The sequence below is a fragment of the Athalia rosae genome, chromosome 2 (genome assembly GCF_917208135.1).
Source record: "Athalia rosae chromosome 2, iyAthRosa1.1, whole genome shotgun sequence".
Taxonomy (NCBI): domain Eukaryota; kingdom Metazoa; phylum Arthropoda; class Insecta; order Hymenoptera; family Athaliidae; genus Athalia; species Athalia rosae.
The window spans coordinates 12020419-12048207 of record NC_064027.1 but is presented as its reverse complement, the minus strand read 5'-3'; the positions used below and the strand labels follow the sequence as shown (position 1 = coordinate 12048207).

Below are 27789 nucleotides of genomic sequence, written 5' to 3'. Positions count from 1 at the left end.
ATATTTTTACGCTCATCATGGTAATTATTGTCAGTATACAAAGCGAACACTTTTAGACGGATACATGTATGAAACGCTTTTCATGTATGTTTTATAATATCTCGCGATCCGTCAAGTTCGACCAACATACTTGTCTACGATACAGAATAATATCTCGCATATCTATGATCTCGAGAACCTATGTACGTACAACTGAATCCGCACAGTCGAGTACTTTTTAGATGAAAAAGTTCGATGAAACCTCAGTGAATTATAAAAATTATTTTTGAAATTACCTCGCATCGAGAAATCGACTTCTCAGGATCATGACTGCTTCGCACGTGGATTGTTTTAACTGCATCTGGATACTCGAAAATTTCTTATGAATGATCTGGACCATCCTTTCAATTTCCTTCGGCGTTATTGGCCTGGTTCGACTTTGTTCTCTCAATAAATTCATAACGTGCGTCGTGAATTCGTTACACGCCTGAAATATGAAAAACCTGATGTTAATAATAGCATAACATCCGGATTTGATGGACTATTGAGCCGCAGAATTTAATGAGATTAAAATTGGATCAAACCCCATCGCTTGACGCAAAACCTATGAAAATTTTCAATATAGCTGAGATTTTTTTCATCTCCAAACGCGTAGTGTAGATGTGTATCTGGCGAATACGCATCCTTTCATTTTATTGTTAGGGTCGATTGCAATAAATCTCGCGAGTTCGTACATGAATCTTTGATGAGAAACTAAAAAGCCTGTGAAATAATGTCTGTATGTATAAGCTGAGGACAGAAGATTCAAGATGAGAAAAAAAAAAAGCGCCATTGCGTCACACGCTACATTTTTCCGCCATAGAATCTAGATATCGAGGTACTCTGGTTGGAGACGGGACGACGGTATCAGTATTCGGGACAGGCACGCGACGTTGGCTTTTCCTGGGGGAAGACGCGGAAGGTTTGCAGTAGAAGCAAGGAAGGTACGGTCGTCGGGAGGGAGAGAGAGTTCGGAGTGGGGTGAGTTTGCAATTTCGGAATGGATTCCACGACCGCCCCAGCAGCCTCCCCCGCATGGCAGGACGCGGGCAAACCAGAAAAGGCGAACGCGACGGTGAACACATCCCAGCAGCCTGCAGCAGCAGCAACCATAGCTTCCTCAACGGGGAAGATGGGAAGAAGGCGGGGGGAACGGATAGATTGGATGGAAAACCTGAGCTCTTGCCTCTCGTATCTCTCCGCCCGCTCCTCGATTCCATCGGCTTGGTCGAGTTAAGACTCCCATGTGAACATATATATGTATAGTATCTATGTATATAAATATATATGTGTGCATACATGTATATACATGCAAACAGCGTTAGTATATACAATTAAAACTGAGCGAGTTTTACCCGCTCATGTTGAAATGCCGCAAAGACTGCATAGAAAAAAACGACCTGCGCTTCGCAAAGCCAGAAAATTTAACAAAGACCAATTCAAATTCACTTTACATATACCACTGCAGCAAAGAATCCGCATAGAGCATCATTTCGTGTCATCTAGATACGAGTGCGACTTTTCATTTTTCATCTTTCAATAATCATCGCAGAACTAGGTCAAATTTTTGAATCGATCATCAAAGGTCTGGTAAAGCTCAGAGGAAATCCAAGGTGAAATATGTTATCGATCTTCAATGAAAATTGCGGTTTGGAAGAAAAGAAGTGAAGAAATGCTACTGCATATCATCGCCAGGATTCTTGTAACCTTGCAATATTAATAAGGGTTGAAATGTGAAATTGTCGCAGAGTAGAGAGAAGATGAGGAAAGAGGGTAAAAGTAAACAAAGATTGATAAAACAGTAGATTCCTGGCAGACACCAAAGAGCGTCTACACTGTGTCGTGGATACCGTCAGAGGTTATTTCTGTCGCTTTGACTGTTGTTTTTTTTTCAATGGTAAACCGGTTGGAGAAAACCCTGGGCAAGTGCAGTTCAGGGTACTACACATACTACGTACGGAGTCGACAAAGCTATGAGAGTAAAAAGATTGTTCCACGGCTTATATCGTTTTGAAAATGTTATTCAAAATGTATTGGTGAATTTAGACAACGAAATGATTGATTGGCAGTTCCATCTAACCCATGTCGACGTCCCGAAAAACTTATCGTTAAAAGGGAAAAAGAATTGCTTATTATATTTGAGTAAACAAATTTTGTCAAATTAGCGAAGCATATATAGTTATGTATATTCGTACGGTACATCAGAGAAGTTGGCACACCGGAGATGGCAGCGGTGTTTTGTCTTTCAATCGAAAATCTCGTGTAATCCCAACAAAAGAGCTTCGCTCGGGTTCACTTAGCGTCACGGAGGAGAGCTGTGCGAGCGAGTAGAGAAAAAGAGAGAAGGAGGAAGAAAGCCCAAAGTAATAGAGAAAGAGAAAAAGAGAAAGGAATAGACTGGAGGAGCCGCGCGAGGTAACGTTACACCGTGACGAACCCTGAAGCTCTCGGATCTCTTCCTTCAAACGCCATTTTAGTCGCACGAAATCTCGCGAAATTGAAATGCCGAGAGTGGGACTAAAATTCAGAGGATAGAAAGAAACGTGTGATTGATAAATCTGAGAAAGACGCGTCTCTCATTTTTTCTACACAAAAATCAACACTAATAAAATATCATAGGCCTGACATATGCATACGAACGATATTAAATACAAACAATATTTTTCAACACTTTATACAGGGACCCATTTCAATTGAACCACTTTGTTTACTCGAAAGGATGAGGTTGTACGGAAAAACCTTTCACACAAAAGTTGTGAGCATGCATCTGTAAGCATGCACGCATGCATGCGTGATCGGCTTTGCCCAAGAACCCATTGACTTTAGGCCATATATGTGTATAAATACTTTTTGGTGCGGAAATTGACCAGCTCTCAAATTTTGAATAAAAACGTGGGGTATTACATTTGAAAGCACCGAGTTGACCTTGATTTCACCTTTACAAGGTCGCTTAAAAAATAATTGGATGTCGTCAAGATTTCCCCCCTTTCGAACCCCATAGCTTTTGACTGAAAAGATTTTGCGTACGACCTTATTCTTTCAAGTGAACAAAATGGGGCACTCTGTATATGGTGTTCTCGAAACATATATATCTAGCAATGACGTGTATGTATAATTGATGCGGCGCGGTATATGTTGATAAAATACATACATAACTATATCTGATAACCACGAGCTTGTGGTGTTGCAGCACATAAAGAAGAAACACGCACGTTCTGATATCGCGAGAAAGAAACGAGCGGAAGGTGCAGTGCGTGTTTCTTATAGTGATATATACGTGAATACCGGTAGCGATATGGGTTCGATATACAGGTATATAGGTATGTATGTTATATATATGCGGTTCGTTCGCGTGGTACGAAAGGCGCGCAGGGCCAACGCGATGCGGTATAGCTAAAAATAATTTACCTACACCGAGTTATAACACGAATGTGCAGGCTGCGTTAACCGAACTTCCCTCAAAGGAAACCCTCAAGCAAAGGAAACAAAGAAAAGCTATTTTATGGAAAAAAAAGATTTTCGTGACCAATTCTTGTGAATCGCAGATTCCCACGAAGGTACAAAATAAATGAATATAGTGAGAAAAATGGAAAAGACAACAAGAACCAAAGAATAAAAATGATTGGAAACAGGACTCGGCGGCCGTTTTTTATGTCAACACAATGTATGCGATGCAGAAGATTTGCACTGAAATTTTTTTGCCAGATTCGCAAGCTGTTATACACTGTGGAATAATGAGCGCCGTTCAAACAGCGTGCTTAATACATGCTTACTATAGGTTAAAACATCATGTGTGTGCATAGAAAGTAAAGCAACGTGGGCGAGTAACGTATGCATATCGACCTATGTATGTACGTATGTATTCGTACACATAACAGACCTATGTGTATCGTGGTATTGCACACGACACGTCGAATCACATTATACCGCGGCACGCGTACTTGTACTCTGGATACTTGACATGCAAGATTTTACTTAGCGAGGCACGCCGGTTCATTTGCACACAAATTGTCTTTTCGTTCCGTGTTACGTCGTCGTCGAAACCAGCAACCGGCAACTGTCGAGCCGTTGAACGGCATGCCAGCCGGCATTTTATACACAGAATTAGATTTCTTATCTTACGAGGGCTAGGCCCTTCTCTTATTCGCCGCCTCCCCTTGTGCAACGTTGTGAATTCAAAATTTTTATCGGTACGACCAACAAATTATTCGTTTAATTAACAAAACTTAATTAATACGTGCGACGTACTTAGGTCGCGGAAATTAGCTACCTACATGCATAGGGCTGCAGCAACATAGGGTATTATGTACATTCCACGCATAGAAAAAAAACAAAACCTGATATTACCAGATATCTCCAGACCGATGAGATCTCAAGATTGGCATCTTTAGTACGATTGAAAATGGAGTGAAATGTGTAAGATAATTATAATGCTATCTCCGACCTGGTTGGTACAATTTACACTAACTATGTCACTTCGATAGTTTCAACGCAGTCGTGGAGCTTTTACAACTCAAACCATATGTAAGCTTTTAGCTATTGAGGTTGATCGACTTGATTTGTCTATATTATCCAAGGGTTTTTTCCTCAATTTTCTATACCAATATCCATTCCTACACATCTTGTGAAAACTTTGGAAGGCTACATCTTCCAAGTAAGTACAAACTTTCCTTTATCTGAATCAGCTTGGACTCGGCCAGATTCTAATCTAACATTGGCAACAGTAACATTGATATCTCTTTGGCATTTCTACCAACTGAGCCACAAATTTTTTATGTCCAAGCGCTACGATTTCCAATTGGAACATTTTTGTCCATCTCGTATAGATCTGGACAGACAACAGATATCGGCTTGGAACACGCTGAAAAAAAATAACCGTAGGACACGCCTGGAGCAATTTGAAAGCAATTTCGAAACATCTTATCGAATATCGGCTTTGGGTCTCACCTGTTCGTATTTTTCGAGTTCCTGGTGATAAATTTGCCTTATTTGAGCCAACTTCGCTCTGTAGTCGGAGTGTTCAATAGCGTTATCAGGTTGTCCGGGTGGTCCAGCCGCAGCAGCAGCAGACGCAGACGCTGCGGCACCAGCACCACCTCCTTTTTCGGGTCCAGCTACGCCCTCTGCGATCAACATGTTGTCCAAACGCATCAACTGAGGATCGGGAGGTTCTTCTTCCTGTGTGTTGCGCAGCGACAAGACTGTAAATAAAATCAAACATCGTTACGATTTAGCATGCTTATATAATTGCAACCAAAAAAAACCGACGATGGACAACAAATTATACATTTTATAACGAACAAATCTGCAGCTTCGATCGGCACTTGGTACGTTATCCGGGCAACTGTTGATAGGAGTAAATATTATGGCGGGCGGTTCGTCGACATTGCGTTATTTTGGAGACACGGTTAGCGGAGTCGAGTTGAGTCGTTTATGCCGATCATAAACGTATCAATTTTGGGTGGCTGTATATCGAGAGGTGGTTGACGGGACTTTAGATCTCCCGCATCCCCCAGCAACATGGATAGTCGGCAGGGAGTCGCCTGTATAACGCGCAGTGGTTTAGCCAGTTTTAGTACAACGATGGGGGACGACGACGACGCAGCTCTCGCGGGTAACAGCAGTTTTATTGTATTTTTACGGCGCATGATGGACCTGGACGAGCCATAAAACCTGGGGCCTTCACTGCTCTTCTTCCTCGAGACATACAACCCCATCTTCGCGGTACTACCTCCGCCTTCACGACGGTGTCAAAGAGCTCTTTCAAGTGAATGTCGCGCACTTTGACCGGCCGTAAACTTTGCGGATAAGAGATAGGAGTGGCGAATGGCAAATTAATACTTCCTTTTCGAGGCACTTTTACCTACCATATTCTCGGTCTAGGACACACGATATACATGCCTAAATAATAGGGTGCTAACATTTTTACTTTCAGATATAGACGCTTGTTTCAATTTTACCTTTCAACGAACATATCCATGCTTGTTCACTTTGCTTTAAGGGTTTCAGAATCTCCTTATCTTTGTCAAAAATCGTAAAATTCTTACTTGGCACGCTTCCTCTCCTGGTCTCTTTTTTACTACACCGAATTCGCGAAGCCAAGCAGAAGTTTTGACAAAACTGTTGATAATCATGATGGTCACTCGAGAAGCTTGAAAGCTTCATATTACCAACCAGTAAATTGGCACAAGCGGAATCCAAATTCTATAGCTTTGTGGAGGAACTGGAAGAATTCGTGCCCTAAAACGAAGTAACGAGTGTAACGAGTATGGCTCGTAACTATACTGTAGGTACTCTATAACCACTGTAAAATTATTCGGAAGTTTTGCGTAAATAAAAGTTATCGTGATGCGCCGAATGAAAATTCTCCTGCGATATTTTTGCGATTTCATGGTCATCATCGTAGATATTTCATCGGTTATAGGTTTTTCAAAACCGATTTGAGTTCGTCGCAGTATTCATGCGCATAAGAATATAGTATCAAGTTTTTCATTTTATATTTTCGTTACAAAAGCGGTAAGAATCACGTAGGTGAAGTACGTATACGGTATAAAACGTCGTTGTTCCGTAGTACCTGAGTGAAAACCAGATGAGGGTGGGTTTTAAGATCTCCTCGATCTGGTGTAACTGTTGCGGGTTTAGCGTGCTGTTAAACTGTTTAGATGTAGTATAGCAGTAACAGTTTTATTTCTTACGTTTGATTACATGTGTGCATAGGTGTACGGGAATGTCGGTGATAGCTTACCGTTAGATTGAATGGTCGTTTGATATTTAATTACACTTGAGAAAATACTTGGAAGTAAACCAGCATCGAGCCACTGCACGGTGTAAATAAAATTGTCGTACAATAACAAAGTTAAGGTTTTTATTCTCGACTTATTTCCCGCAACAGTTAAGGGGAACAAATCAAATGTGATATTGCGAGTTCATGGTTTTATCGTGAGTTAATCGTTAGTCATTATTATCATGTTTTTTTGGCAACAAGCAAAATTACAGCTTGATCACTAGCTGTTTTTGTCAGGGTGGGTTTAGATAACAACAGTGGAGTAACTATTCAAAAAAAAATATAACCATGCGATAAAAAAGTGTCGATTGCCGAAGAAGTTGAGAATAAAAATTCACGAAATTTGTCGTGAAAGTTGGAGCCGCGATTCGCCATGCATATGCTATACATATACATATATATGCTGAATATTGTCAATCTCCAGAGGGAAGGAAGGAAAGTTCCGCCTGAACCGGAGCGAAAGAGCGTGAAATGAATGCAAGAGGGTAATGCATTTATACGAAGTGTAACCCTGTCTTTCCAACTCGGAGACGATTAACTTCTCGAGTGGTTCCCTCGGGACGAGAGGTGTAAAAATTTCAAAATTATCTCTTCGGTTTCCCCGCAAGAGTATGTATAGGTATAACGTGCTGTAAGCAATCTCCCCACGTCCGCAGAGTCAATTATCATCCATCTTTAGATTTTTCGTACTTCGGACGATTCCGCGAAAGGTCTGTAACAGGTGTGCGTAAATGCACGAACACCCGTCGAAACCCCGACGATTGCGTGTGAATTTCAAAATTTCACCTGTGACGAATCATTCGCGCGATATGTTCAAGAGTATTTCTCCACGCGTCAAATTTGTCAATGAGAAGACAGAGGGAGGGAGAGGGAGAACGTGAGCGCACTCCTTTCACCCAATAATCTGGCTATTAGGGTGTTAGGCAGGTCCTTATGCTGCTGGCTGGCAGTTCGCGAGGGGTTTGGACGGTGCTCCGGGTGTTTCGGGGTCGGAGGTCCTTACAAGCACGTAAACTTGGTTTTACTGGCAGTTAAACATTTTACGACAGAGACGGTCTGCCCGCGCGTGTATATATACAGCACCCCGTGTATATGACATCCCCGATGCTCGTGTGTACATATCCTATAGCTATTAGTACGTGTATATACGGTAGATATAGTCCATGCTCTGTAACCACACAGCGTCAGCTACCGCGCCATGAATGAAGGAATGAAGAATGCGACTTCGCAGCCTCGGCGGATGCAGCCGCTGCAGAAAAATAACAAAACCACCCCTTCTCTTTTTCACCGTTCGTTTTTACCCAGTTTTGCAAAATTCATCGGATCGAACTCCTTCGTCATTCCAAACTTGGATATCATCGTCAACTGCTGAATGTATTTGTTGTTCATACATCTCGACGCACCGAAATTCATAATTTTCAGTCACATCGGAAATGTACGTGGTTCGCTTCGATTCCCTTCAACTTGTACGCTGAGATATGGAAAGAGATATGCCAAATCTGGCTTCGATACGTAATCCGTTTACCATCGAAGATATTTTAGCATCAGTTCAACCATTGGCCAATTACAATGTAAATGTTAACTTGATGAATAATGATAAACTTTGAGATACTCGTCAAGTTTCACATAATGCGCGGGCTGCACCGAATCGGGATGAAAAGGTGTAACAAATACGTAAGGACAAATTGACGGTTGCATGACAATATTCATGCCTAAGATTTCGCATTATGACCATCAAAATTTTGACAAAGTAACAAAGTTTAGCTCGAATAACCGCTGTCCAATACCCGAATATTATATAATCAATAATTATCATACTTCTCCATGGATATATACCACTAGATGGATATGAGAACTGTAGAGCTGTATGTACACTGTACACATACATAGCTCCGGAATAATTTGAATTTATTTAATAGTGAGCTGGTATTGATCTAAACGGCGAGCATGAAAGCAATTAAGATAAGGGGCGTAACAAAGGGTTGGTGCGCGCCGCTCCGCCAGAGATATCTAAGCGAGGAGACGCAAGGGGCAGAAAACTCTGGGACATTAATCAAAGGGGCTTTCTGCAGCGTTTTGTTATATTAGAAATCACGCAGTTTCAATGCCACGCAAGACACAATGTCGTGTCAATTGTGCATATTATACGCACATTTATTGTTACTTACGTACCTATTTATACGTGTGTACATATATTCAATAAGAATTATATAATATGTATACAACATGGGCATAATACGAACGTACCCTTGACGGGTACCTGTTATACCTACGTCGTACCTCGTTGGAAGATAAGTCTGTATTCCATACAACAACAAACAACATAGCTAACAAAATACAGCAGGCTTTTAATACGTTACCGTTAAACAAACGTTCCTCATTTCACTTTCAAATTAAATAGACATGTATGTATTATATACCTATATATTATCAATTTAGACAGAACCTTAACGTAATATGAATGTGATTCATCGTTAAGTAAGCGCGCTGAATTCAGAATCAATTGAATTAGGTGCAGCAGACAAGAAGAACATAATTATATAATAACAATTCTTTGTCATATCTTAGAGGCCACTGAATCGATTGACCTTTAATAAAGAAAAATTTCGAAAAGAGAAATTTCAGCAATAGGTTTCTCGAGTATGATCGCTAACCGCGATTGTGCAGAGGGGAGATTGCATAGGTATACACCTTTAAGTTTTCGTTTTTAGCTGGCAGCGCGCGAACCCCGAGCTCGATCGAAAGCGCTGAATTATACTTTACCCGAGCCGATATTTGGGAGTGGAAACTTTAATTGCGAAAGAGTTGACCTCGTAATGATTACAGGATATTTGAATTCGCCTCAGTAGCCAGAAACAGCTCCGTTTTCTCATCCCTGACGCACGTTCACTCGTTTCTCTCAAACGGGGCCTGAAATCTCGGAGATTCTTTGGAACGAGCCGAAAGCCACGCAGGCGGGACGACGAGTCCTGCGACTTGTTTTTAATTAACTCGAGCTGGGGCGAAGAAGAAGAGATGGAAAAAGAAGGAAGAAGCCGAGCGCGAAAGAAAACGAGAGGAAGAAAGAGAGAAAAAATACTCAATTTAGGTGGATTTTCACGCCAAGTCCTGCAACCTAATCCTAATTCCTTCATAAATCAGAAAAGGATAGAATATCCTATCTTACACCCTTGGTGTCAATATCGCTTTCTCCCCAGGCGACCTTCCCTCCCTCTTCCCGGCCCCTTTTCTTCACTCCCGAGACGCCAACAAGGATATTCGCCGCCCCCGCCATTTTTCAGATTAAAAAGACTCGCGCGGTATTACACCAACTCTCCTCTATGCAACGTTGAGACTTCTCTTCGAAATTGATCTTTTCAAAAATAATTGGATCAATTATTATCAATTACTGGTCAATTTATATCGTGACGCTTGTGCCGTTTCTGCAGCACTCGTTGAATTGGAAAAAAAAAATAAAACCATCGAAATTCCATCTGATCCGTATAGCAAATATACGATACAGCACAGGTATACCTATGAGGGGTGGGTAATTACCAATTAAAACGAAGTTATAGTTTCCGTACAAAGTACGATTCACACGATACATAGCTATTTGTAATCTAAATATAGGCGGCTTTTGCACGGGGTACGAAGTTTGCGTTATTTGTTTTTCATAAATCAAAGGGTAGGTGGTGGTGGTGGTGGTGGGTCATATCGTATACCGTACGTTCTTCGGAGTCCCTGCGAATGTACATTACAATATAACGCGGTATAAAAGGCAACGGGTGCTTCGAACGACCGACTCAGTTTGCGCGATACGCCGGGTGAGTGGAGGAGGAGGCTGCGCGTAGGTGGCAAGACTCCCCTGCCAAAGAGCTGGGGAATATCCGCTGTATACGTATAGGTATATAGTTACTACATCGCGGAGCAACCAGAGAACTGGGAAAGGATCTTTTACAGTTTCTACCGTCTGCAGGACAGCCTGCGAAAACCCTTTCTTTCATCATACCGCGCAACACCCTCAAAGTTCGTGCAGATTCCAGAGGCACGAAAAGAATAAACCAGCTAAAAAATATAATAGTAACAGGACAACTGGGGTGGATCTCCCCCCCGTATTACATATATTTCGTACAACGAAGATAGAGTTGAGGATGAATCGCTTGTGATGATAAAAATGAAAATATTTTATGCACGATCTTCGCATAGATGTGATAAAGAATTGAAAGTAATTGTAATATGAGGGACGCGATTTTGCATGCTAAATAAATTCCTAGATTCGACACAATTTAACGACAGACGGCACGGATGGGAATAGAAAGAGAGAGAGAGAGGGGAGAGAAAAGGTGAGCGAGTAGTCAGTGGAATTTTGATGATTTGCACTTAATTTGCAGAAGACTCAACACGTCGTCAAATAAGCAACCCTGCAGGACCCATTTGGCGCGTTCCTGTCGCGCTTCGTCTCCGTTTCATTAAAAGACCCTCTCCCGCTCGCTTGAACACCACTAATACACGCATACCTACCTTTATGTGTAATACAAATGTGTACGTAGTATACAGAGCTTATATACCGAGCAAGTGAGAATCTCTCTTTACATACACAGGGAGATGTGCTTCCACACGCGAGCGAAGCTATAGGCTAGCCGAGGGACTACGTTAAGGGGACACCGTACGTCCATCCACATCACCAACACTACCGAATGAATGTGAATCGGTGTATGGGTTTATGCATCTGGAAATCCCTGATGGTCAGGGGCTCTCAATTGTTATTTTACTCAACGCGATACGATACCCTACTCGGAGACGCACACGGATGGATAAATGGGATAAATAATTTCGTCAGATTCATCAAATCTGATTTTTTACGTGGGTGAGAAGATTTCATCGTTGGTGATCGATTTTCAACAATGAACTCGCCGAATCTGAGATTTTTTGTCTACCGCATAAGGAGATACATAACATGAGATTAATTAAATCCAGGCCTCGTAAATTCATCGCGTTTATCGAACGCACCAATACACGTTATGAACGTGTGAATGCTTTTGAATCCTTTTCTAAGTAAGACAAATAATGCCTACCTTATCACAATTCCGAATCATAAACGCGTCACATCGTCAAAATTTCATCTCGTTTTCATATTTTCGTTCGTTTGATCGTTCCGATAACAAAGGAATAAATACATCATGTGTTTTGATTCGTTGTGCGATATAATCGCACGCTCGGTCAAGAATAATCACATCATTGCATTAGCCTGATCAGTCGTTAACATTTAAAATTAAGATTGTTTTTGAGCATTGTTTATTAGCATTTTGCTACTTCTAACACCCATAAATAATCCGTACTTGAATTTTCGCTGCGGTTATCGAAACTAACAAAACTCATAAAACCGTTAATCACACTCACCGGCTCGAGTAATGCAAAGCGCATCCAATAATCAATTTTTCTAAATGTAATCCGGCTATAAAATTTGTAACGCATATTCAGCTACGTGCATCGGTTCCCGGGGTAAAAACCCCTGCCGAGCAACCCGGCCAAGTGGAAATAGATCCCTGCTGGGCCCCAAAGCGAACACAAAGGGGGCCCTTCTTAACCTAGACTCCGAAACTCATGAATATTAAACCTGCGGACTAGATATGCGGTTCAACCGCGTTCAACCTTATATTTCTCGATCATAGATTATACAGGTATACATGATATGGGTTATAAATTATTAGAAAAATAAACTCCGAGCGTGCAGAGTGCAGATAATATCATGCATCGAACGCTACAGCTCGAACTTTTTTTCTCTGTTACAATTTCAAATATTTTTCTCGGCACAGTAACTTTTACAAAAAATCTTATCTTCCAGTAACTCTCAAAACTCTCATTTGCCTTCTTTTTATTCTCATACCTCCAGTTTCTTTCCTATTATATTTGTTCGGCTCACCCCGTGCTTCACTTCGCGTTTACACAGAGAACGCCGAGACGAGCCGTACAATAAATCAAGTGTAGCATCTACAATTTTTTCTCTTTTTTTTTGTTCTTACCGAATTGGAAATAGCGAAGCACCGATATCTCGCAGGTGCTGATAGTTTTACCTATGCAGACTCATCGAGGATGCTGCGGAGCTTGATATAACATAAGCGGATATAGTGAGAGGGACAACAAAGTTGAGAAGCATCGGTTCGGACAAGCGATCCATACACGACAAGAGGAATGCAACCGCTACTATACGGTAAGTTAGGGGAAGCCGGTATCCTGGCTATAGGAGCAAATGGTCGAGGAAACTGGATACTACGTGTACGTTACACACGCACATACGTGTGCGTGTGTGTGTGAGAGAGAGAGACAGAGAAGGAGAGAAATGAGAAGAATAGAAAAAAAATAAAGAACTAAAGAGAGAGAGAGAGAGGGAGAAAGAGAAGAAAGGGAAGAGCGGACGTCGAGGAAGGGCTTGGGAGTTGAGAAGTAAATTCGACGGTATAGTTACGACGCTTCCTTAGCCCGGTTGGTTCCGTTTTATACGTATACGTACTATACATACATACGTTCCTAGCCGTTGCCTTGGCCCTGGCCAAGGCGAAGGATTTTACGACGTGTTTTACGCGATCAAAGCGAGCCGTAACAATTATTGGGCGATTTCGCGGCCGTAAAATTGTATTCGCCCTCTTACCGAGTCAAGGGGTTGTCCCGGTTCCCGGCAGTTTCAAAGGGGCGAGGGGTAGCTACCCCTCACGCACCGCTCCCTCGATTCTTCTCTGGCACCCTGTCTCTTCCTAATTACAATAATAAATAAAACCCTCTCTCTCTCTCTCTCTGAACCCGATATATACCGGCGCAACACCACATACCGCTGCACCCACGCGGAACCATCCCTTTCGCATATTTTTCGCCGAGCTTTTCACTCGTTGTTGGATTTTTGTTTCTCTCTATTCATGTGCATAAAATTGAAGCGGCCGCAACGAGCATGGATTGTGAAGCGTTTTGGAATAAATTGTTGTACACGACACGAGGGGATGAAAAACATGAATCACATTCCAAGCTGAATGTGGGACAACAATGTCTGGAACAATCGTGTATAAAATTGAGCTTCTATCAGTTTCGTTATCCAAAACCCTAAAAATCTCAATTCCACATTGAGAAGAACGACGCGTTCCGTACAAGGGGTTCCAGAAAAGGCGCTGCCAGAAATGACATCGGTCGATACCGACCAATTTCAATTAATTCGGATCGCGGCTATTCCCGTATTCTGACATCCGTAGTTCGCGTTGATTCAGTTTTTTTTTTTTTTTCCTTTCAAGTTAATACTTTGTTAACTGCCGCTTCCGAATACGTTGACGTTATTGATTGAATGTGTATAGTCACAGTTATTGTATTTATATACCAGAGGATGTAGCTGGTATAATAAAGAAGACGAGATTCTTGAGCGTCCCAAGACTGCAGCGCGCAGCAGCGTAGGAATCCTGCGACGACGTACTATTATTATACTCGCCATGCCGGACGTTATATTAAGAACTGCGGTTGGTCTATAAAAATAATGCCATAAAATGAACGGAGGCTTAATAAAATCTTTCGAGAAACAGGGAGAAGGAATTCTTATTGCTCGGCGAGTCCAGTATTTCCGCAATATACACCAGGTGTATCCAACGTTTTTCCGTAGATCTGAGCGAGCATATACATAGCTATATACCGCCATACCATCGCGTGAACGGCACTTTCTGCCACGTCTAGGTATACATCCGTAGTCCCGGGCATACCTAACCTCAGGAAATTACTAGAATGCCGCAAAAATGGCTGAACTTGGAGCGGGTTGATCGCAATTGTACTTGGCGGGTACATTCCCGGTTATATCTGCTCCTGCTCTTTATTCGGACCTGACGCGGATCGTTGTGTGCAATTTTTTCGATACCGACAATGACGCGCGCGTAATGTCGCGTAACAATATGGAGGTATGCATATGTCATTTAGGTGCCACCTCGCGCGCAAAAATGTTGGTAACTTTTGTTCGCGAAATCAGATCTGATTCGCAGTTCACGTGCGAACGGAGATCGGTGGCACAAAAATACCAGAAAAAATTCGAAATTTTTTTGCGCATCGATTCGACAAACGGACGTCCGCGAGAAAGAATAAGATGCTTTTCATTTTCGTTTGATATTCTTTGCGAATGTGGCGATCCTTGAATTTCAAGGGTAGAGTTAGTCATCGCAATTCAACATTAATTCAGCAAGAATCAGCAGAGCGCAGAATCGATCTGATTGTGAGCGGTGCAGCACATATACGGATAGGGGTATAAAACGTAGGTATCATATCAGGGGACCCGTAAGAACGCGGAAAAGACAATAACAATTTTTTCGCCTCATATTTATGGAAGTCATAAATGGGGTTGATAAAACGTTTCGAATTAGTATAGAAGTATACTATAATTAGACCGTAAGATAAATTTTTAACCTCGTTAAGACAACGTCGTAAACGAGAAATGCGGCAACTTCCCGTATATAATCTATATAATATATATGTACATATGTATAAATGGGCGACTATACATTATATAAATTCGTATATACATCGGTACGTCTCTACATAAATGTAAGTGCGTGTATGCACGGGGGTTCTATATACCTCGAAATAACGTCTACCCCAAGTTAATTCGCACCCTTTGTTTTTAGCACGGCTGCAGAGACCGACCACACCGTGTGATATTCGTGTATAGTATATGTACATGTAAAGTCTACATTTACAGGGTATATACCATACACAACCTCGGAATATTTCGCTACTACGTGAACACTGTAGATTATACAGTTACATAAGTTTTTTTTTTTTATTTTCATTAAATACATACGTCGATGCTTCTTTTCTAAGATAGAAATATCATTTACATGGCTGTGTACTACACACAGCACGTATAGTGTACGGGTGTGTCCATACACATATACATATGTATGTTATAAATACATACAAGAGTACTAATTACATACATGAATGTTTTTTTTTCATTCGGGTAGTATGTATACCACATAGATGTTCACATACGGAAATTAGCACACGTATATCTAACACCCCATGGATATAACATAGTACATGTATTATCAGACGCATGTGCACGTATTGTTCATGTGGAAGCCTCGCACCCACGGCAATACTGTAATGTATTATATTTACGTTACCGTGTACATTATACACATGTACTGTGTTTGTGTACGCGTATGTATTTAGTATGGTATATAGATACAGCGTGTATTCGTATGTATATATACCGTAAATACATACATTCGCGCATGCGTGTCACGTGTGGATCACACATCCGTGAATTCGTATCATGTACAATTACCCACACATCCCGGAGGCCGAGATATATATATGAATATAAACATACATATACCTAAAAGTTTAGGCGTTGTGTTGGTTCGTGGGAGAGCCACTCGATCAATACGCCACGTTCCCTCTCGCTGTCCCCAACCCTGGACCCACCCCCGCCATCTCCTCTGCCTCCTCTTAACCCTCTTCCCACGCCCCTCAGTTGCCCCCAAAGTTTCCGACTCTGGTAGTGCCGCCGAAACCCCGCCGATCCCCCGTACGTAGGGGATGAACGGAGAAGCTCCAAGACCAGACGTCTTCAATGAAGAGATGAAATTTCTATTTTTGTTGGTACAGATATTATTTATTTTGTATTTCGGGGAAGAGGAGAAGGGGGTAATTTTCTTTTGCCAAATGTTTTGCACAGCCCGACAAACACAACGAACAACAACAATAACAACACCACAACAAACACCGACGAAAAAGGTAAACGCTCACAGCGTAAATAATTTTTCATTTTTTCTTCTACTTATTTTCGAAATTTGGAACTTTTCTAATGAATTTCTGAAAAAAAACTACGTTCAAAGGCGATCAGTTTTGAAAAATTACTGCCAAGATGACGAGGATCGAGGACTAGACGTATATGTTCCCCTGCTACTGTAGCAGGTTCTCCAATTTTCAAACCCCTTGAGTAATCGAGGAATATGAGATTCCAGATGAAAACTCGAAACAGGACCGAAATTTGAAGGAAAAGGAACTACATATGTACTTTCTTTGGAACCGTCGAATGTGGGCGAAAGTCTTAGCGGTCAAGTTTGTCAATGAAACAATCGATTAGAAGCAGCGATTCATTCGAAATCCTCTGCCAAATCTATTCTGTTTCAGACGATTGTTTTGGAAAAGTAGTGGGCGTGCTGTGTTGTTCAACCATGAAATTTGGGCGTTTGCTTCTTTCATTTTGACTATTCCACATGATACAACAAGCATTGGCAATGATAGTAAGTACGACGATTGAGCAACGACGTAGATTTTTCACATCCAGGTATAGTGTATATAGGTATAAATTGCAATGGCTGCCTGGTCATAAAAGATGAAAATTGCGACGAGAGTCAGCTGTGGTCCTTTCCATTGTTTCGGTGTTAATTGTCGAGCATGAAGGTTATCACGCGGCACATCGTCGTTGCCGGTGCAGTATACGGAATATGATCAAATATACATCCATATCCTTTACGTTTATTTGTAGAAAACGCGGGTTGAAAAATTTTCACCACTGTGAAACTTTACTCGCATCTGCGAGTACCGATACCACGTATGTATCAATGGACGACGATGTATATTAGGTGCGAATATCGCATTGAAAATCATTGTATTTTGTTCTTCCAAACTATCAGGAAGATGGTAAACTCGACCCGAAAAATGAGAATACGTGGTTTTCATAACGTTTTCAAAAATTGTTGGTTGTTCCTTTTTTTATTTTTCCTTCAACAAATCAGTTTTCCTCTTCATCTGAATGCACAAGAGTCCGCGAAATAATTTTCGCCCTTGGAAATGGCTTATAAGGAGGAGGAGAGAAAGAAAAAAACCTGCATCCGAGCATCTATACGTGGCAGCGGTTCTCGGTCCTCGTTGACGGTGGACAACATGGACCACCGGGAGGTCTATACATACTCCGTTTCATTTCGAGCCCTCCTACGTTTCCTTCCCCACCCGCCCTCCGGCGAACTCCTCTTCCTCCTTCAGCTACCCCGACCCAAGGGAGCCGTTACCACGCGCCCAAGCTACGCGGCTACCCTTGCAGGATAATCTACGGTCTTTTTCCTGGAGAGCGCACCCCGACTGCTATACTACAGGGCGGGTAAGTCTATGGCTATGGCTATGGCCATGGATATACACGGTTATACGGAAAAGATCTTCTCTTTGCGCCCTGCATACAGCAGCGGTGGATAGTTGAAGCTTCGCTCTTTCCGAACTTGCGATAACTAAGCTAATGGCTTTTTCTTGTATTGTATAGTCAGATTATTTTCGTCAAGTGCGTTGTTACGCGATGGAATATCACGTACCTACATACACGTGTAGACGAAGCTCCAAAAACTTCGAAAGTCAACTCAAACCGCAGACGCGTAGTGTTGACCACAAGATGAATCTTGACTAATCACAATTCCATTAGTAACGATGTACAGAATCGTTGTACTAAACACATCTATCTGTTCGTCGTTTTCCGTTTCATCTTCATTTTTTCGATATACTAGGGGGTTTCGTACCTTGCCATATTGTCTATACTTTTAAGATGTAAGAACGGAATGAAATGCATAGTTATTTGTTCTACAAAATGATAATTCAATTCGTCAACAATAATTGTACCCGTGGGACCTGGAATCGGAAGATATTATGAAATTCCACCAATCCAAAATAAAGTGTACCTTTTCGCACAGTTGTTTTCTCGCTGTTTTGAAAATTGAGTAGGTAATCGAGAATTTATATAATTTCGTATAACATAACTCGCGGTGCAATTTCGTGTATATTATAAATAGTTGGGTCAGGTGAAACGGAGGGAACCAATGCGCCTCGCGAGTCACACGCGATCTCGATGGCCGCGGGGGTTGAATGATCTCCGATACAAAAGACGCGCGGAGGTGAATGGAGTACATAATAATGCAGATCCGTCCATGCGCGTGAATGTAGTAATAGCAGCGATGCGAGCGTGGAACAAAAACTGCTGTTGGAAACATCAACGCGCAATACCATGCTGAAGATTTCCTGTGGCGAATTCAGTCGGCATTACTGCTTTCTCGTTTTTAGAGAATTTGATATCGAGCGGTTGCCGTCGAGGGTGAAACGAAACGCACCGGCGACCCGGACGCCCTTCGCCGACGGCGGAACGCGAGGGTCCCCCTCGATCCCCATGCCTCCCTCTGCGCTCTTTCTTGCTCTTGATATCTCTCTCTCTCTCTCTCTTTCTCTCTTCGGTGTAGCATTATATATATGATATATTACACGGTATGTAAGAATACGTATATACCACACGCGCGAACTTTTGTATACGTGGTATATACGTCTATATACCCAAATACATTGTACAGAATGTACGGATGGCAGCGAGGTCCAGGACGTAGATACATACACCCATATAGTTTGCACTTGCCAAAAATACACGAGAAAACATTCGTCAGTTCCCAAAGTGCGAATATATGCGCAATACCATAGCAATACGTTACATGAGTGGACAAACATTTTCACCATCGATCCCAAATTCGTCAGAATTTTTACTCAAATTAATTTCTTCCTTCCGATGAATCATGTTTGGGATCCAGCATTGAGATTTTTGAAAATTTCTCTCGTTTTCTAGGATCAATGTGGAGGTTTCCAGACATTACCGTATCGGAATACCTATATGTATGTAAACAAACCGTGCTCATAAGTGGAGGATGTAAACATTGCGCTATCTGATTTAGGTTCTCGCAAAATATCACTAGTCGAATTTACAGCAGCGCCACAGCAGAGGTGGGGGGGGATCGCATCGACCGGCCACGATCTGTTACGATCCACGGCGTGATTACCGAAAATATTAGAATCTATCGGTCGCTAATATCGTAGAAACCACGACTGATGTCGTTATTTTGGTCAGAGGAATGATACGGTGAATTAAATAGGATAGGATGATCTCCGTCGATGACAGAGTAAACACTTGCCATTGATGCATTCGAAATGAGCGTTGTAAGAAAAGGACAATGAACGAGACGCATTAAGGATAATAATTGCATGCTAACTTCTAACTGCTAACTCCTTCAGACTGCCAACGCGTCTCGTTTATCGTTAAATCATCGTTGAATGGCTGTGTCAGTTTTGTGAGGTAAACACGCCGTGGATCATAACAGATCGTGGCCGGTCGATGCGATCCCCCCCACCTTTGTTGTGGCGCTGCTGTAAATTCGACCAGGGATATTTTGCGTGAACCTGAATCGAATCGCGCAATGTTTACATCCTCCACTTATGAACACGGTTTGTGTACCGTAAACACAAGTATACGATCTACAATCAAGGCCGAGATCTTGCAGAAGCCAAGCATGATCAAGCTGTGAATATTATTTTGATCACGAATTCTTCTAACCCGATGATAAAGGTACATATTTTTATAGTACATTTATATCTAAACACATATATATGTACCGCTTGTACATATATCGTCTGCTTGGATTGCTCCGCGTCGCGTATACCACGGGTATGAAGTATACATTATGCATACACCGCAAAGAATATAACATGTACGCAGGGCGTTTGCCCACGCCGAGAGAATTCCAAAATATTCTCTCACCCTGTACGTAGAAAATTTATATACGTATATACTTATATACATATGTATAGGTATACATATACCGCATGATGGTAATCCACAAAAGTGCATAATTCATATACACATGATACTGTTCCTCGACGAAGAAAGTGCAGATAAAAGCTGAGAGAAAAAAGACGAGAAAAAACTTTCTACTGTCTAATACTTCCGCCGTGGTAACGTTTCACCTTGCCGGCGCTACTTTGGAAAATATTTTCCAAAGCGACGTCCTTCTTCTCCTCTTTTTACATCCAAGGTAACCCACAGTGCACGCGTGAATTCGCATGGATTCGCACCAAGGAGCAGGAAAAGGATGAGAAGGAGAAGGGGGTGATCTCAGGATATCGTCTGCCGGGGGGTGGTGACTTCTCTTCCCCGAAGCAACGACTCTCTTCTGATAGCTGTCCCGCAGCCGACGGGGTGCAGGGTAGGTTGAAAGGGGGAAGGGGGCTTGGGTTGTAACGCCGCTCGTAAAAACACCGTAAACTCGACAGCAACAGGTCTCGTGCCTGGCACCCCCTCGAATATGATATTCGTCTGAACGCGGGGCACCCTCGGGCCCCGGATAATAGTTACAGTCATGGTTTCGCACGTCGGTTTAATCCGCGAGTTATTATACGGTTTTTGCCGTATGTACACCATACTGTTGTAAGTGGCAAACTTGGTTCGTCTTCCGGAAGTTAATATCATTCGCGAATAATATAATTCCATTGTAAGAAGGGAGTGGGGTAGCTAATGTGATATCGAACTAGGGCTTAATTTCTGTAATTACGCACTCGAAGAAATGAACGTAAAAATCTCATTGTCGAACGAAATTATCGCACCCATAGATATGCGTATCCGCAGTGAGCACTTTCGAAAGAAGGTTACGTGAATTTTTTTGATCTTCCGAATATCAGGTGCGTGATGGACTTTACCTGCCACACACTTTCCCTTATATTTATAATATATCACGTACGGTTGTATACATATAGGTATAACAGGTAGTACAGTATAATGAAGTTCGGGATTAGTAAGACAGCTTGTGCATAAATTATGTAAAATTGCAAAAAGTGTCATAAATTCATGTTCTCTAGTTACGATAAATAATCGATAAAGTTGTTGTTCTGGGTTTGGTTGTGAAAAAATATTTGAAACTTTATACGAGGCTGCGTGCGTCAAGATATATGAAATATGGATATTAAACCGGTTCAAGAGCGAGTAGTAGAATTTTAGATCCGTAGTGCTCGTTAAAGTTTCACTATGATAATTAAAAAAAAAAATAAGAAAGTGAAAAATAGTTCAAAACAGAGAATTCAAAGAAAACTCAACATAGTAAATTAAATAAGTTTGTCTCGTAAAACTGAACGCCGAGAAACTAATTTTTGATACGATGAATCGTTTTCGGAATAACTGTCGAAAGCCTCTTTGAAAATGGGGCACCCTGTATTCCACAGCTGGGTTTGCCTTGGAGGCGCGTAGGTCTCCCGTAAAGTGTAAATGTAGTGTACACAGGTATGTCATCTGACAGCTGTCAACTTTGGTATTCGCCGTTCAGTCGGTTTACAGGTCTGCTGCAGAGCGGTATCAGATTTTGGATATCATTGCGCACACCGCCGAAATAGTATAAAGGTGGAGAGGGTGTAGGTATATATAGCGTGAGTCGATCAAAGTTGGCCCAGAGGGTCGTGAGCTCTACGGTATAGGAAACAAGGGGAAGAAGGGGAGAGTAGGGTGACAAGTGAATGGCGGGCCACCCTGGGGATATTCCTCACTCCTGCTTAACGTCAGATGTGAATTGTGATATCGTTTCGGTAACTTGGATGTTGTTACGTGATTACTAGAAGTACTTAAAACTACGGCTGCTCTTCGAATATATGTATATTCTATATTTCCTCGCCATTCCAAGTATTCGACGTGACTTATTTTGCACAATCATCATCGATTCAGGGGCTCGTTAACTCGACTGCAGTTGCGATTAAGACGAGATAAAGAAGCACAAAACGCATGGGTATTCTTTGCATGCGGTTCAAAAATCCTGAAGAATCGGAACAAGGCTCTCGCATACCTAGAAACACTGTACCGTTCAGAGCGAACCAAGTCTCTCCAGGGTTGAGAAAAAAAGAGTATAAAAAAAACTAAGATCGAATATCTTGAAAGACTCGGATGGTTCGCTCCGTAGTAAGCCGCGAGATCTTGCCAAGACAAGACAAAAATTCTCACCAGGATCCCTGTAGCGCGGTCTTTTTTGTTTTGCTCTTCTCCTGTTTTTTTTTTTTTCACTGAATCAAGTTTGATCCGACACGAATCGCTGTGCCTTCTTCTCCGTACGATGGCGTCGCGGCTGAGACTTTTGGCTTTTGGCTTTTGGCCGTGAAGACTATAAACCGGGATGTTACGGACATCTAGCTTTTATCTCCCCGCATCTGTATTCCGAGAGATCTATTCGAAGGAATAAAAATAGGAACAGTAGTATCGAATCGAATAGGAAAATAAGTCCCCGAGCTATCCCTGGTTTGAAAATACAACGTACGATACATTATACTAATACCAATAATTTTATCGTACGTCGAAGCACGCTCCGGAGTTCGGACAGATGTTATTACTATCTGCCGCGTCGATTTGCTCGTAAAGTAGTAAAGTATCAAAATTGAACTAGCGCAATACTGGAAATATTATCGTTATCGCCTGAAATGAAATCGGGGCACAAACGTGCTTTAACGTGCGATCAAACCTGTACAAGAGTCAAGCGTTTCAGATTTATCAACTTCCTTCTATTGTTCAAATAAAATATGATGAACCGAAGTCGCGCATAAGTTTTCACGTCATTTAGCTGAACCGGAAAAAAGCTGCAATGCGGATGAGAAACTTCAAAAGAATGATTTTTTTTTTCAATTTAGATGAATAAAAAATATGAAAAGTTTGTGAAAATGAAACACATAATGGATTTTTATGACGGTAAAAAAATACCGGATGACATCATCCTCGTATACGGCGATTCAACGACACTCACAATTAGTTTCATTTTATTTTATTTTATTTCATTTTTTTATTTTACTTTCTTTTGCTTCGCCTCCTTTTGATCCTCTCGCGTTTTGGGACCGTTAGGAATATTATACGTTCCTAAATTTATCCGCGACCGGCAACTGTCCGTGTAAAACATTTATGAACCACTGTATATGTATGAGGACCGTGTCGAGGTATATCGTAACATTTTTTACGAACTCGGAACGGCGGTATGAAGCTAAAATTGTACGATCCCGCGAATGAACCTCTTTCGCATGTATTTTTTCGCCTTTTTTTCAGCCTTCAAATCTACCACCTGACCGCCTCAGTTGCCATAACATAGAAATCAAGAGCGGACTGCACATACACGTGCAGCATGAAATTGTTCCTTCGTTAAAACGGACGTAATACACCGAGTGGTAATAAAGTTGTGACAAAAAAAGTGATTTCGAATGTAGAGGTGGCAGGCGTGTTATAACATTATTCCGATATGATTACACGATGACGCACAACGAAATATACCTGTACCTGTATGGTTTAGGCACAAGTATGTATGCACAGATAATAATGGTGCAGGGAAGAAGGTTGGTCCCTGATAATTCAAAATTTCATTAAAATTCATGAGGCATTGGCAACAGTGAACTGGCGCCCGCTCTTCGGAGTCTCGGTTAAGTAAGAAGAAGCGGGGCAAGATATGAATAATATAGAGGAAGTTCTAATTGCTTGAGCAAAACTCGACGAAAGTTTTCACCGACGACACGACGCACCGCGTGGTGCCCCGCCGTACAATTCTGAACTTCTAAAACCAAAGTTGCTGCGCTTGTTTCATTACATTATTCTCATCTAATGGCACCGAGAAAATGTCGGCAGAAAATCTATTCTCTCTCGAAATATCCATCTATGCTGAGAATTTCATTAGATACTCGAAATTTATTTATAACCAGACTAAAGATATCCGTACGATGATCCGTAGGATATAACGAGGAAACGATAGCGCGAACGGGATATGCGAAATAAGAAAATACCTGCATGTATGTGGTATATGTTACGTACTTGTAATGGTTAACTGTTCTTTGTATGACTGAACGTTATCTGTTTTGATATAATTAAGCGGCAAAGCGAGGGAAATAATGTTACGTAAATTTAATATGTATAAATAAGTTGAAAAAGAGATCGAGCAGCAGCAGCTCTGCAAACGAAACGTAAAACGTTCTCAAGCGAAGCCTAATGACCTGTAAGATGAGGTTCTCTGCGCTCCATGCAATTTACATACAATTAGCATACGATTACCGTGATTGGTTTACTAAAAAAACTGACTAAGCGGATAATTTTTCTTGTTTGAGCGGCGGAAAAAATTCAGCTATTTATAAAAAGGAAACGAAAAAGAAAAAAAAACTCTGCCTAGTCACGAAAGTCGGGTGTTTTGAATTCAACTATGTGTACAAAGTGTACACGTGATAGCACATACATATAGCGCAGTCAGCTGTACATACAGCCGGGTTTGCGCCGCTCAAAAACTATGAATTTTAAATTGGTAATAATAGCTACGCGCTAATGAATCATCAAGTTTTTATTTTCATTGATCTTCTTTTCCATGGTATTTGAAAGAACGGTGCTTAAACTAGGATTCAGAATTCATTGAAACAAACGAAGGAAAAGATGATGACACAATTAATTCCTGTCACAATAATCTGTCACCGAGTAACAGATGTAACGCGCGTGCCAGAAAAAGTTTTCCGAAAAATCACTCCCGCAGGATGAGGACTGGCGATGCCAAAGAATATTCAGCAGATGCAATGATCAGTTGATGAGATTTAACCAATTCATTTTCAAACTTTCGTCGTACAGTTTTTCCGAATTTTCCTGTGACGGTATGAGAACACATTTTTTTCGTTTGGTTAGTTTCTAATTTGCATTACTGGACAGCTTGGATAATTTTTTCGGACGGCGAAAACTAGAGCAGGGTTTTTTTTGGCAACTAGACTAATTTTTGATCTGACATTCAAATTTGAAAGAAACACAGAACCCCGAAACATTGCCACTTAGTTGACATATGTATACGTCGCGCGCTCGCAAGATTGCGTCAAGTTATTCGTGAAGTTTTTTGATAATTGAAACAAAAAGTTTAATCGGATGAACGATTCTGTCCGGTATTATTCGAAAATTCTGTTCTAGACACGGTTAAAATTTCAGAGTAATAATTTCACAGTCTCAATAAACACCTTGTCGCACCGCGTTTGTATGATGTGCAGACTAAAAATAGCTGCAAATGAGACTGTGCGAGGTTGATATTGAATTGTAATATTTCTTCGACGAGTCTTTGAGACTTCGATACGCCTTGTGGGGTAGTTTTAAATTTAACCAACTCACAAAGAAGTACATTAAAGCGAACATTGCGGTAGTTTTTCCTGCGTAGCGTCGCGACGTCAAACGCCGCTGCCATCGGGTACGAGGAGCGTATTTTAGCAGCAGGTACGGCGCGCTGTGGATCGACGTACACACATACGAATACCTACGTGTGTATATATAAGCATGTGGTTGCGGGCGGGCGCTCATTTTACGAGGTTATTTTACTGGATTTTTATGATATATAACATACCTAGTTTCTCGAGTTTATAGGTTTGTCAGATTTTATCGCAGGTAACGTATGGTTTGTTGAATCGTTCTTTCAACTACAAAATTTCAACGAAGTTAAGTCAGTCAAGTCTTTCAAGATTCGCTTTGCACCCTCTAGGTTCGTATTCACCGTTCCTAGCGACCGTTCGAAGCCGCAATGTAATTGAGGAATTTTTTCTTTTTCCCAACCACGAAGTTTCATCCTCAATATGTTACACATGTGAATGAATTTTTTCAATTCATCAACTGCGATCACCTGAACGGCGGAATCGCTCGGTGAATCCAACGCTCCTACCTCTTACAAAGTTGGATTCTCCGACCGTGCGGCCCTGGACATCATGCAGATGGGGGTCCAGTCAAGGTGAACCGCCTTCCGCGAGTCTTCAGGACGTCGGGTCTGGTATAATCCCGACCCAAGCTAACAAGGCATTTCTCCATTTTAATGTACCTAGGTTTACATTGCGTACAAGTAGGCAGCCCGCAACTATACTCGATATAAACAGAGAACATGATGCATTACGTACCATATAGCAGTTGACATTCGTCCGACTATAAAATACGTGTACACGTAGGTATATCTTTAATACCAGGCACTGTTATAGTATATCTGATTATGGAATTTAGCGCCGCGTACGGAGGATGCGCAATTATTAGGGTGTAATGATCCTGAATTTTTCTGTCAATAGCACTCGGCTATTAAAATCGGAAAGAGTCACTTGGCAAGTTTTTCAGGTTCTTCACTCGAATGCAAAGTCGATACAGACCGACGGGCCTTCGAAAGACAGATACCGGCATCTTCCTGAAAACCAGTTCATCGGATAGTATACAGAGGCTTGAAATCCTGAAGATTCGTTGTGATCGGGAAAATTCATTTGGGAATTCAATTTGCACCTGCGTATAGGTAACGAACGATTATAAACATTTTCGCGCGAGCTTTATCTGCGCGACACGTACGGAAACGTCCATCGAGCGCACTGTCCGAGAAAAAAATGAGAAATAAAATTTTCCAGCTTAAAATTTAGCCAAATAGTCAACGAAAATTATTTTCATCAGCGATTCACGCAATTGTCATTGGTTTTTCTTTTTTTTTTTTAGTCCGCAAAATTTCATGTAATGATACATGCAGGATTTGTTTCTCGATGCTAAGTATAATAAGCCGCTCGCATATAAGTGTGTATAGCCGAAATGAAAATTTATAACTCACATAGAGTATATCTAACATTGTTTAATGTTCTGTCCATATATAACCTTCCGCGTATATATTATTTACATATATACGTGTAACACATAAAATGCATAGTTATAGACACCTACTATAGTAGCACACGATGTTTGACAATAGATAAGATAGGGTTGGTCGCTTATTCTATCCGTTGGTTGGTTGGATAGGTGGCTATGGACGATTTTTTTCAAATTCCATGCTATTATCTGATTACCAAGATAACCGTAGTCTAAGGTGTGTAAAGTGATATTTCGACTACCTCTGAGGGATGTTAAAAAAATAATCACGAAGACCTTTCGTTTTATTTGACAAAGAATCATGCGCAGACTATATGGGAAAAACTAAGTTTATTAGAAAAAACTATATAGGCGAAATGTACCTATCGAAGTCGACGGAATAGCGAACGCGGTGTATTATAGCTGCTTATTTGAATGATAATGGGAATAGTATAAAATACAAAATTGTAGCAACCGTACGCAAGGAAAGTCGGAGGCAATAGAATCACGAATGTTTCAAAATGATTACTCTTGTTCCCTAGTACGTGAAAGCAAGAACACAGCACAACCGAGAACTGAGCGTATT

At 41.4% G+C, this 27789-nt stretch overlaps 1 protein-coding gene across 4 annotated transcripts in view; it reads right to left on the bottom strand.

The window, feature by feature from the left end:
- The window catches only part of LOC105684478 (homeobox protein extradenticle), a 46151-nt gene that overhangs the window by 7980 nt on the left and 10382 nt on the right, over nt 1-27789 (bottom strand). For all 4 annotated transcript variants that reach the window (XM_012397877.3, XM_012397850.3, XM_012397868.4 and 1 more), the window contains exons 3-4: nt 4966-5219; nt 276-466 (exon numbers count right to left, since the gene is read on the bottom strand). In XM_012397877.3, coding sequence (XP_012253300.1) covers nt 276-466; nt 4966-5219 — 445 coding nt within the window. The remainder of the gene's footprint in view (nt 1-275; nt 467-4965; nt 5220-27789) is intronic.